The sequence below is a fragment of the Macrosteles quadrilineatus genome, unplaced genomic scaffold (genome assembly GCF_028750875.1).
Source record: "Macrosteles quadrilineatus isolate MER2022 unplaced genomic scaffold, UCM_ALF_1.0 Scaffold_5__1_contigs__length_97177068, whole genome shotgun sequence".
Taxonomy (NCBI): Eukaryota; Metazoa; Arthropoda; class Insecta; order Hemiptera; family Cicadellidae; genus Macrosteles; species Macrosteles quadrilineatus.
Window position 1 is genome coordinate 56,332,746 of NW_026542598.1, and position 13,009 is coordinate 56,345,754.

Below are 13,009 nucleotides of genomic sequence, written 5' to 3' on the forward strand. Positions count from 1 at the left end.
CTTCACATCTTGAACCAAATATCACAATGCAATGCTGAGACATCTCACACTGTTTAGTATTATAAATGGATTCTAATTCATGCATGGCAAATTTTGTTTAACAACTTCAATCAGGTAATCTAGAAAACTTCAAATTTAAATATTTGGCTTTAAGAATCTTTTAATACAAATAATAACAAGTCCACACACTCGTAATTATATAAACAATTTTCTTACAACAATAACTCTTTATAAACCCTTTAGAAAAATAATACGATACATAAAAATTAAACAAGTGTATTATGTTAATACAATGTATCTCAAACGGAAACTTTTACAAAAAACGAATTTTCAAATTCCTTTTGAAAAGAATTGCCATAGCATCCTATAGAACCAAAACTACTGTAGATTTTTAAATTTCAAACAGATTATTTTTTCACTAGAGAGTTTCATTCTCAGCAGTTAGAAGCAAGCGTGTTTCTTGTATTTGATTGGTGCAACCTCAAACAGGGCCCTCGGGTCGTTGTACATATCTACGATCCTCTGACTCTCTGCTTTGATGTACCTCCTGGTGGGAACTGACGGGTCGTCCATGTCTTCTAACTCATCTAGCATGTCTGACACGACTGAAACACGAGTTAATAGTGTAACGATTCAATATATTTTCAACACAAAAAAATACATACCATATGGTATTTCAAAGGAAATTCAAGTGGCTGTTTAGTAGGGGTGCGCAAGTATTTAAAAGTCAAGATTCATTCAAATTTGCGATTTATTCTAGCCAAATAATAAACTACTGCAGTCAAAAAATATATAAATAAGGAAGTTATGTAAAATACCCCCGCCGCAGCAAACCTGCAGACTAAGCGAATTTCCATTTGACTGATAGGATTTACACTGAAATAGTGAAATGTCTACTTAAAAATATAACATTTCGCGATTTAAATAGAATTAGTTTAGCAAGTACTTAGGTTTGCTGCATCAGGGAGGGTAAAACTGTTTTTTTTTTTGTAAAATGTTAGTAGTTAGTAGGAAATAAAAACATTTTCCAAATTTGATCAAAATATGTTCATAAACAAGCAAACTACAACAGTTTACTTATTCTCCATAAGAATAACATGGGAATTTTAAATTTACAATTTTTTTTTATTTTCTCCGTAACCATTAGGCGCATAATAACGCTTCAATATACTAAATTATTTGTTTTTTTAAGCTCTACAAAATGGTTTGGAAAGAAATTGCTAAATTTTATGTTTTTGGGGTCAAAAATGGGAAAAACCTATTTTTACCCCATAAAACCCCCCGTAAACCCCCGTTCCCATGGTCCGATCATGCTGGATCGCGAACTCGTTCGAATAAACGTAGGTTTACACGTTTGTACAAAATTTCATCAAAATCGGATCATTTTTGCTCGAGTTATCGTGCTAACGGACACATATATATATATATATATATAAATATATATATATATATATATATATGAATTTGAACGGATGGTGTTTTTGGCCTCTAGGGACCTCAAAACGAAAAAAAAAATCGGTCCCGCGTCCAGGTCTTACCATGAGTACTACGGTAATAGCTTATTCCCTATATGGGAAATTCGCTAAAAACAAAACAAAAAAAATGTCCAAAGGCTAGATGCACAAAATAGGATCACAAAATGTAATAGCAATATTTTAGAGTGGATTAAAGATAAATCACTCTCTTCTACTAACTAGGAGTTATACAGAGTGGTGCAAAAGTATAAACACCCCCTATTAACATTTTAATGGGTTACACCAGTAAAACCAAACTCTGAACACCTCTACAGTATATGGCATAAAAGAGCACTTTGTTGTTGGTAACCTAATTTCGTCTGAAAATCCAAAAAGGGGCATTGGGGGCTACTCAAAAATGTTTAATGTAAAGTCCCATCAAGCGACACCTCATTTAAAAGGCCATTAGTTAAAAATAATATCGGCAAAAATTAGGGGTCTCTATCTCGACCCATTGCAGAATGGTGGCCATTTTTTATTCTTCATCAGCCCCATGTAAAAATAAACACCAATATCTCCTATTAACCTTTTTATGGGAAGTATTTCAATAACAAAAACTAAGACATCGAGGAGAATTTTAGATTAGCAAACTGAGTGGCTCATTAACTAATATGTTTTGTTTATTGTTTGATAAGAAATACACCGCAGCTGGTCCATACAGATGTGAAGTCTACTTCTTTACTAACCAAAAAGTCAATGGCATTATCCACATAGATAGATAGATAGATTATTTTAGTTTTAGACACAGATATGATCATGTATATTCCGCTTCACAAAGCCTGGTCCTACACTTACTGTTGTCGGCGTCATCCTCGGCTATCTGCACCTTGCTGGACTTGTGGCTCAATTTCTGCCTCTGCGCTGGCTTCCTGTCCGTCTTGTCCAAGGTCTCCACGACACTCAACAGCCACTTCAACTTCTTGGTCACTTGCTCCATCAGAGTTAGAGCTGGAACAAATTTTAATACTGTTTATTGAAGTTTGGTTATATTTTCCACAACTTATTTAATAGTTTAAAAATCATGAGGGAAAAGAACAGATAAAAATCACAAAATTTTCTGTGCAGTAAAAATATGTGGGACATTAAAGCTTTACAATGATACATAGCAAACATTGAAAACAATCTTAAAGCTACTGTTTATCATGTAAGAACGGCATTTGCTAGTAGATATTGTTGAAGTCTACTTCAAAACGACCATGAGTTCCATTCATGGTATTGGAAAATGTGATAAAAAATGTGTAAATGAAAGAGATACATTTCAAAATAAATTCAATCTCTGATACTGGATATAGTGGACGTGGAATGGGATATATCATGTAAAAATGATAGTAAACCTAGTCTGATGCTTTCACGTAGTTTATTACTGACAAGTTATTATGCTATTCACAATCTAGTCTTAGAAAATATTTTCTCAGTTTGCAGAATTGTAGATCTACAGTGTCTTGCTGAAATCAAATGCCCCCGCCGCAGCAAACCTGCAGACTAAGCGAATTTCTATTTGCCTGATTGGATTTACACTAACATGTCACCTTAAAAATATCACATTCATTCCCTATTTTAATAGAATTAGTTTAACGAGTACTTAGGTTTGCTGCAAAAGAGAGGGTAAAGAAGTGTTTTTTTATGTTCATAGTTTATTAAGAAATAAATGCATCGTCCAAATTGGATCAAAATATGTTCATAAACAAGCAAACTACAACAGTTTACTTATTCTCCATAAAAATAACATGGGAATTTGAAATTTACAATTTTTTGTAATTTTCTACGTAACCATTAGGCGCATAATAACGCTTCAATATACTAAATTATTTGTTTTTTAAGCTCTACAAAATGGTTTGGAAAGAAATTGCTAAGTTATATATTTTTTGGGTAAGAAATAGAAAAAACCAAATTTTACCCCATAAAACCCCCATAAACTCTCATTCCCATAGTCCGATCATGCTGGTTCGCAAACTCGTTTGAATAAATGTAGGTTTATACAAAATTGCATCATAATCGAATCATTTCTGCTTGAGTTATCGTGCTAACGGACACATATATATTCATAGGAATTTGAACGAATGGTGTTTTTTGCCTCTAGGGACCTCAAAACGGAAAAGTAAATGGGTCCCGGGTTTAGGTCTTACCATGAGTACTACGGTAATAGCTTATTCCCTTTATGGGAAATTTGCTAATTAATTTGCTAATATTCCCCATATATATGGGAAATTTGCTAAAATTATTAAATTTTTTTGTTTATAAGAATATAAAATCACAAGCATAAACAATACCAACCAAGTAGAAGCATAATAAACAGGTTGTGGGTCTGTGACAATTGACAAGTAATTGATGGTGTCGTTTACCTGTTCTGAAGGGTGAGAGCACTTATCAGGGTTCAAAGTTTGACTCACCTGTTCTTCTCTGCTACTTTATTTTATGATTTTATGACCCCCCCCCTTGGACTCTCAGTCCTACAGTATCAAACATTAGCGGAAGCCTCACACTCACCCTCGGTGTTTGGCTGCGAGAGCGGTTTGACCTGAGTGTTAGGGTCTACGACTATCTCACTCTCTGCACTGATGTAGTCGATTGTGTCGTCAGCACCAACACTTGGCCACACCTGCCAACAAATTGCTTCTTGCATTACTTATCACAAACTGTAAAACTAACACCACAACCAACATATTTGGCATGTCTAAGTGCACCGATTCACAACAGTTTTAGATGATACTTGGATGATTCTAGAGTGATTCCTCGCAATTGTTAAAACAAGTAAAGACTATTTTTAACCAGGAATGAATCAGGAATAAAAAGTAACTAAAAATATATGGTTATCTGATAAAAAAATAGGACATTTGCCAGGAATTATTAAGGAAATTGGCAGGAAAGTAGGCTTATCTTTAGATAAGTCCATAGAGACACATAAAATATACAACACAAAATGATTGGACACGTTTTACATCTGTAAGTATTACATGGGAAAGAGCCGTTTGGGTGTTTATTTCTGGTTGCTGTCATTGGATCCGGTATCTTAGGATGAACAAGAATGTTTTTGATGTTGGGTGGTTGGCGAAAGGTGGTGGTTAGGGGTGTTTTCAGGAAATCCTTTGTGTGTGGGGAAGCTTGGAGAATTTTGAATCCATCTTTTAGAATGGAGTTGAGGGATTATAGGCCATGGTGGTATTGAGTTATCTTAGGTGGTTTAGGTCACCTCAAACTCAACTGAGCAGACTACCCGTGTTTTTTTCTTCTAGATTTCCGTGTTTCTTTCTGGTTAGTAAAATTAAGTCCCATTATATTGCAGCTTGACGATAAATTGAACTTGAAATGTTAATGAGATTGTGTTCATTGACACAAAGACAATGCAAAAAACATTTAACATTTAACCTTTAATACAGATTTCTGTACTCACTGTGTCCAACATAATGTTGAGTGTTAGCAAAGCTGTCCGAACATCCAAGATTTTCTGGCCCAATTGCACCAGATCCTCCTGGGTTCCCTTCATATTGTCATTCACTTCTTCAATCGCCTTGTAAAGCTTTGTTCGTTCCTCTTTGAGACTAGAAATAAACAAATTTTCTTGGTCAACTTAAGACAGAAATATACCCCAGAGTCCCGCTAATCCAAACTAATTTACGCGTGGCCATTGATTATTGGCAATAATTCCAAAGTTTCTAGTTAAATGCGGTACAAAATATTTGTATAATTCTCAGTCAGCTGATCATCCTGGTTAGTGTTTCAGAACACAGGGACCACGGATTACCAGGGGACCAAGCCTTGCTCGGTTGAGGTTAATTGGGTAAAAGTAGTGTTTGCTCAAACCAGAGGTCTTATTTAATCAAAACCATCAATAAACGCTTTCATGTCACCACATTACAATGCAATTTATTTAGAAAGAATCATGAAAAATATGATTATTTATGTACCTATGTAAGTAGTGTGATTTATTTCTTGATGCTAAACTAAATCTTTCTTTAAGTAAAAGTAAAACTTCAGCATGCAGCATAAGCATACACTCCTACTCTTAAAAAAGAGTGAATTGAGTTGACGTCAGTGCACTCAAACATCACCAACACGAAACACTCATCAACAGGCTATAAAATATAGAGCAAGTGTTGATGAGTGTTTCGTGTAAAGTAACATTTCAAAGTAAAGTATTAAAGTTTAAGTAAAGTAACAATATAAGATGTTTATTTACACTAAGGATGTACTTAACACGTTCGCTGCTGAGCGCTAGATGCCGGGACGGCGCCAGTTGCTGAACTAACGCACGGCCGCTGCGTGACATTGCCACCGATACACTGAATTACAGTAAAAACAACAGTAGTTATACTGGATGGCAATGTTCTGCAATAATACTGGCATTGGATATAGTACTAAGTGATTCTGATAGATAGCAGCACTACCCAGGTTACAGTCGGTAAAGTAGTGTCGCTATCTAGCAGGAAAGAGGTAAAACAAAGCCCTGTTCCAAACAACCCTGGTGGTGATTTGGGAAACTATATTTTTTATTGTCAGAAAAGTACGTCCCCACGAGCTGCAAAGAAATATAGAACGCTTGTGACGTGCTGGCTTATCCATAGCAACGTTAAACAACAATGAACGGTGACGTTCTGGAACGTTCTTAGCTCCTGGCGCCGTGGCCCGGCTGACGTTCCGGAACGTCCGTAGCAGCGAACGTGTTAAAGTCAATGCTTATTATTATGCTAATTACTCGTTTATAATAGCATTTGGATAACGTCTTGACAGTTGACTGGTAAATTAAAACAGCTGATTGAAATGATTCTATGATTCATGTTTCTATAATTCTTATTTACATAGGATAAATATAATATTTTTTAATATTTATTTCATTGCTAGACCAAAGTTTGCTAACAATAAATTGCCTCTGTACTTCTGGGATTAAGTTTTGGTGGGAGAGGGCTAAGTAAAATAACTAGTATTTGATTGGAACTATTTCCCCCTATATCGAGTAATCTTCAGTTTAATCTTTGATCAATAGTTACAACTGATGTTTTCTGTATTTTGTAATTTGCTAGTATACTGTAGATGGCTTGTTATTAACACATGTGACAACTGACAAGTCTCTTGTTTACTTTTTCCTTGTTATTTGTTCAACCAACATAGTTACTTTGGCTATTCATATGCCAATGTTAACATAGCTCATATTAGAGTATAGGAGAGCTTTGTTTTTAATTTGACATGGATTACCATGTTGTGATATCAGACTATGCTCAGTTAGTTGTGCTAATCTAAAATCCACCCAATAATTTTTATCTAGTTGTGTACAAGTACTTACGCCTTGGCATCATCTGTCATGGTGTGGTACAGGACCACCTCCAACATTACATCCAGCTGATTGTGAAGTTCTAACATTCTACTTAACTCCTCTTTGTTTTCTGCTACCTGCCGCTCCAGCCTCTTTCTCTGCCTCTTTTGTTCTTTAAGTCTAACAATAAAAAGGAATACAATTTAAAAAATCATGAAACAAAATTCAATGGTATTGAAATATTACCACTAAGAAGATCAAAGAGAGATTGAGAACCTAGCCTCTTCTTAGCAACCAACATCACAGTAATTACGCATGTCTAGCTTGCCAAACCTGGGTAAGATGTCCACAGCACGATGTACCATTGCTGCCTCCTTGATTTGATTGATGCAGCCCTCCACTTCAGCAAGTTCTTTTCTCATAGTCAACTCCAGGATGTTGTGAATGTTATTCTGTCCATTGTCGTCCATCATGTTTGACTGCACAAAATGAAAATTTTAACATTTCATAGGCAGTCCTCACTAGCAGTACTTTGTAAAATATGAAGCAATATTATAGCTAAGTGCTAATTATAGCTCTGAGGCCTGACAAACCTAAGCTGGTTGTTATACTCCGTTCACAAAATTTAGGCGGTATGAGGGGAAGCTCCCCTACCACTTATTTTTAATTTTTTTTACAAAAGAGGTTGGCAGCCTCTTTTAACCTTGCATTTGCTTGTCCTCATAGACTATTTTCCCGTGCCTGGTACGTACCCAGCAAAGCAATAGAACATACGCTTGCGTCTTCGCCTTTTTAGCGAATTTCCCTATACGGAAGTAGCTATAAGTAGGTGGCATGGTGAGACCTGTAGCCGGGAACAATATACTATTTATTTTGATGTTCCTAAAGGCCAAAAACCCTATTCATTCAAATTTTTATATATATATGCGATAACTTGAGACATTTTTGTTCGATTTTGGTGAAATTTGCCAATTTGGTTTGAAGGTGTAAGGCATGGGAACAGGGTTTTACAGGGGGTTTTATGGGGTAAAAATTGTTTTTTCCTACAGTCACCCGACAAAGTTGGCTTCCTTGTACTGTTTATAGTACAGAAAGCTGCTAATTGCTGCATATTTATACTTTGCCGTACGGTTTATACTTTGCCGTTCGGTTTATACTTTGCCGCACATCAGGATTCCAACGAAACAACACAAAACAGCGTGGTTCCATTATGCACGTAATCCGTGTACGCTTGGAAATAGGTTGGCAACACTTAAGATAATTATACTATGAGCAGCTGATTGACTATTATAACTACGATTTAACCTGTCATTTCGTGTTTATAGTTTCGGTATTTCTGAACTTTCTGGACTTTTCTTTTAAACGTTTTTAAAACCTTCTTACGATCTTAATAAACAAGAAAATACCTTTTAAGCATTGTTTTATAGGCGCGGAAACCACTTCAAATTACAAAAACATACGGAACTATATTCTCAAAACGCGGAGCACATTTCTTGCCGAGAAAACATAGCGGAGTGATACGGACCGCGGGTACTACTTTCTCTAGGGCACCATTTGTGTTGCCAGCTGAACCTAAAAACGTGTTGCATAGTGTTTGAAAGACTAATTATTTATATGCTTTATAGTGACTGTAGGAAAAATATAATGTGTAACACGAGTGAAAAAGGCCTTTGCTGCACTCGAGATCATTCCACACTCGCCTGCGGCTCGTGCGTAAACATTGCCCTCGTGTGCAGCAAAGTGCCACTTTCACCACTAGTTACACAAATAACTATTTCTCATTTTTGACCCTCAAAACACAAAATTTCCCAATTTCTCTCTAGACCATTTTAAAGAGCTCAAAAAACAAATAATTTAGTATACCAAAGTGTTTTGTACGGTTATTGGTCATGGAGAAAATTAAAAAAATTGCAAATTTAAAATTCCCATGTTATTTTTATGGAGAATATTGTAAAATGTTGTAGTTTGCTTGTTTATGGAGATACATATTTTGATAAAACTTGGCAAATTTATTTATTTTATATTAAGCTACTAATATTTTACTAAAAAACACATTGTATTAGTCTCTCTGTAGCAGCAAACCTAGGTACTCGTTAAACCTATGTTATTTAAATAGATTTCATTTCAAATCAATTCAGGCAAATGGAAATTCACTTAGTCTGCAGGTTTGCTGCGGCGGAGGTATTTCTTTATTCGTAACGCGAGTGGAAGGAGATGCTCATTGCTCGTCGGAATTTTCTCAACTATGGTACGGTGGCTGTTGGTGGAGTGGCTTATCAGTTGACTGTATCATCCACTGCAGTTGCCCGGACAGTAACTGGTGGCTGACACCGGTGACCGCCACCAGTGGCCTCGTGTGAAAGGGCCCTTAGTGGCCGTATTTTACTTATTTATAAAGTAAAATACTGTGTTTATTTAATACTAGCTGTGTGCCCGTTCTACGCACGGGGATCTTATAGTTTTAGTCAGTTGAACCCTTCCTATATAAAGAACAGCAGTTTTTTTTGCATATTTTCAGATATGCTGGCCAAACTAATATATATAAACAAATACAGTATCTGACAGTTTCAAGTAAAAAAATGCGTTATAGATCTATGAGGTATAGCTTGAAGTAGGCGTATAATTGAAAGCTACTTTCCACAATGGTTAAAAGTAGTTAAAATACATAATACACACTTGTTTAGGCCTACGAACCCAAGAGATGGATAATTGGTCTATTGGCTGTATGGTCCAGCGATTGCAGCACATAGCGGTGAGAAGACACATTGGAAAAGGGAGTTTATCATAATCCGTAAACCTCTGTTACAATCACCAACTGCAGTTGTCTTTTTACACTTTACACAACCACCATTGAAGTGCCGTCAATGAGTTGAAACCTTTTATGTAAGCTATTGGTAACGCGTATGTAAAAAATGTAAGTTTCCCAGCCATATACAACACTGATTCAAGGTCTTTTTCCCGGTTATCAAAACTCAAGAACAATTTTATACACAAAGAATGTTTATTTTCATTTACGGTTACCCTACAAATTATTGCACTTGCGATTAATTAAATCCATTATGTAAGAAAAACGTTTTTAATCTCACTTGGTTGGGATTTGCTTTCAAAACGTGATCGAAAATGGTTGCGGTATTTGTAAACAACATTTGTAAACATATCAGTGACAGCTAGAAAAAATAATCTTGATCCGAACAGCTGTTCGTTATTTCATAGATGATTATGTGATAAAAATTGGACAAAAACTTGACAAAAATCGCACAAAACTGCATTTTTGAACGTCCGTAATTTTATTTGCAAAGTAGTGAGGCCATAGTTTATTGGCTAAAGACACTGACGCCAATCCATTGAATACATTAAGATGACTTGGATCTTGATAGGTACTCTCGTTTTCCTGGAGAAGATAGCTTAAATGCCGTCTTGAGTGTTACAGACAGACAGAAAGACAGACAGACAGACAGAAATAGAGATAAGACTCGTTTCTGCTTCTTTAATGTATAAAACGTAAAAATAACCTAAAAATGTATGATTCTGAGCAATGTACAGACAAAACTATAATTTTATTTATATAGATAGTAGTTAGTAGTAAACATAGGGCATAAACAGTACTGTACATTACAATTGAAATAATTACGGTAGGTATATCAATAAATACAGTATGCAATAAATAACTACTGTACTGTGTATAGAGTACAACAATGAGGCATTCGGATTAGTGGACGTTCGGATTACATTGGTTCGAATTAAAGAGATTCTACTGTAAACTTTTTTCAGTATACGTGAAGTCGCAGTGAGTGAGGTGGCCATTTACACATTGTTACTGGTCTAAGAATAGCTAATTACCTGCACATGGCCGCCGTCCCCAGTCTCCCTGCGTCCGCTTGTGTAGGCATACACTCTTACATTGTCTATCTCTGCCTTCAGTTCACGTATAGCTCTGTCTCGCAGTCTCATGTTATCTCTCACTTCTCTTTCTGTGTAAATCAGAGAAACATATCAAAATTGTGGTACTTTTGACTATGGGGAGAATTTGATATTCTATTCCCATGTTAAGGTTGTAACCAGTTTTAGAATTAAAATTATGAAAGAGTAGTTGTAGCCACTGATAAATACCCTGATGTAAATTCCTGATTTCTGTACAATCCACAGATTTCTTATCAGGCCAAACTTATTGGACACCTTTGTAGTAAGCAACAGTAACTTTTGTTACATTAAATCACCCTAACAAAAACGGAGAAAATACAACGTATTCTGCAGCAAGCTGGTCTACATAGATGGGACGTTTAATCCAATATTCAAAAGTCAATAGATCCGCAAAACCACACTAAAGCAGATATATTTCTTGGACCAAGAAGTTTCATTATGACGTTTCGCCACAACGTGCATGCAATACGCATTAATTGCTACAGTTAGATAAGCTGACAACCTTAGCTGTTAGCTGTGTCTTTAAGTCCATATACAATGATGTTCACAGCGGCTCACCTGTGATCCTGTACTCCCGTTGCAACCCATTGAGCTCTTCCGAAACACTCTGTCCAATCTCTACTGCCTTTACGATGCTCTCCCCTTGGTGCAGCAAGTCTTTTCTCAGACCTTCCAGCACTTCGTCAAACCGTATGGCATCCTACCGCAGATAAAAACATAAACTTAAGAGGCGGCAGGAGTCAGAGCGGCCGCTGGCTGGTCTACTCCGCGCTTTACAATGGGGGTGGGACACTAAATGTGAAAAATAATGAGAACTGATTAACTGAATGTTAAACTGTTTCGGTCATATTATTTAACACTCCCATACGCACAAATCAATATACATTAAGTCAATAAAAACTTACTTCTTATAATTTATTTTTTGTTAATACAAAATCTGTTTCTCCATAAGAGTTTCTTGATATTTGACCAAACTAATTCAATTGCAATATTATACACAATACAAAAAAATACTTTAAAAATATATCTCCTTAAAGCTTGAAATTGTGACATCATTTCAACCGATTGATGTTTCGAAAAAACCAAGTACAAGTATTTTATTTTCTAATTTGGAAATTCTAGTTACAATCGGCAGTCGTGTAGATAGCGGATCGCAGGCCGCTGTAGTTCAGCGTTCTTCCCCTAGGTGCCACCACCGTCGTCCGTCACGTTGTAGGCAAAGGAGATTGCAGACGTCCAGCGTTGTGTCATGTGTGATAAGTGAGGAGACGACTTTACTTTAACTAGTTTTGAGATTTTCTTAAGTGACATGGGGCATTTGAAAAGGTTTCCGTCCAGGAGGAAGAAAAGAAGAATTACTGAGTGTTTGGCAGCCTTTAATAAAAGAAGAAAGTAAGTAAATATTTAATCTACTAAACATTTATTTAATTTCATAAACCATATATTGGTGTCAAAATTGCAAATTAGCTTTTGACGACACCAATTATCCGATTTTCATGGAATTTGACGTTTTTGGAATGCTATTTTTATGGCAGATATTTAAAACCCATACCTCCCTTGATTACTGACTGATTTGACTGAAAACTTGGTATGTATTTATAAGGTAATTATAAATTTGTTTTATTTTATTTTAGGTTTTTTTGCTTTAAATGGCTTTAAGGGATAAAGTATGTGTCAGTTTCCTGATACCGTTTATTATTATCCTATTAAATACATCAATATGTCTATTGACACAACCAGTGTATAATATACGTTTATATTATACACAACCACGTATAAAAACGTGGTTATAAATATCAAAATATCTCTATATGAATAAATGTTTATAAAAATTACGAATAAGTATGAAGAATGCTTATTCTTTGCGCTAATGGGAATGAAGCAGCATACACTCAACTTTAATTATGTATAATTCGTAACATAAGTAATAAAAAAACAATCCGTGGTTTTCACGTCCTAATGAAACCCTTATAACCAATGTTTATATTTTTTACGGATCAGTTGGGGCACTGTGTCGAGTGTAAGGGTAGTTGACCTCAGCAAGGGCGGAAAGGGAGGGCCGAAGGATGACAAAGAATTGTGACCTTGTGAATTACGACTTTCTAGCTTTCACTTCTGGGCGACGGCGCGGTGCATTTTGGCCAGGCTCTTATCGTTCGCACTGTCACAAAATGCAATTGAATCCTCACAGACACTTAGGACACAAGTGTTGCATAACCGTGGCTAGCATTTCACATGCATAACCATGCATTTCGCATGCAAGTCATGGTTATGAAAAAACTAGGCTGAATAACTTTATAATGTAAATTGATTTCCGATATCAAGT

The 13,009-nt window shown here is 35.9% G+C and overlaps 1 protein-coding gene across 2 annotated transcripts in view; it reads right to left on the reverse strand.

Moving 5' to 3' along the window:
- Positions 1–3: 3 nt before the first annotated feature.
- LOC128994946 (uncharacterized) overlaps positions 4–13,009 on the reverse strand; it is a 60,154-nt gene continuing 47,148 nt past the window's right edge. For both annotated transcript variants that reach the window (XM_054419797.1, XM_054419796.1), the window contains exons 6-13: positions 11,242–11,383; positions 10,603–10,733; positions 7,096–7,241; positions 6,793–6,942; positions 4,906–5,053; positions 4,002–4,113; positions 2,310–2,462; positions 4–605 (exon numbers count right to left, since the gene is read on the reverse strand). In XM_054419797.1, coding sequence (XP_054275772.1) covers positions 442–605; positions 2,310–2,462; positions 4,002–4,113; positions 4,906–5,053; positions 6,793–6,942; positions 7,096–7,241; positions 10,603–10,733; positions 11,242–11,383 — 1,146 coding nt within the window. In that variant the 3' untranslated portion in view covers positions 4–441. The remainder of the gene's footprint in view (positions 606–2,309; positions 2,463–4,001; positions 4,114–4,905; positions 5,054–6,792; positions 6,943–7,095; positions 7,242–10,602; positions 10,734–11,241; positions 11,384–13,009) is intronic.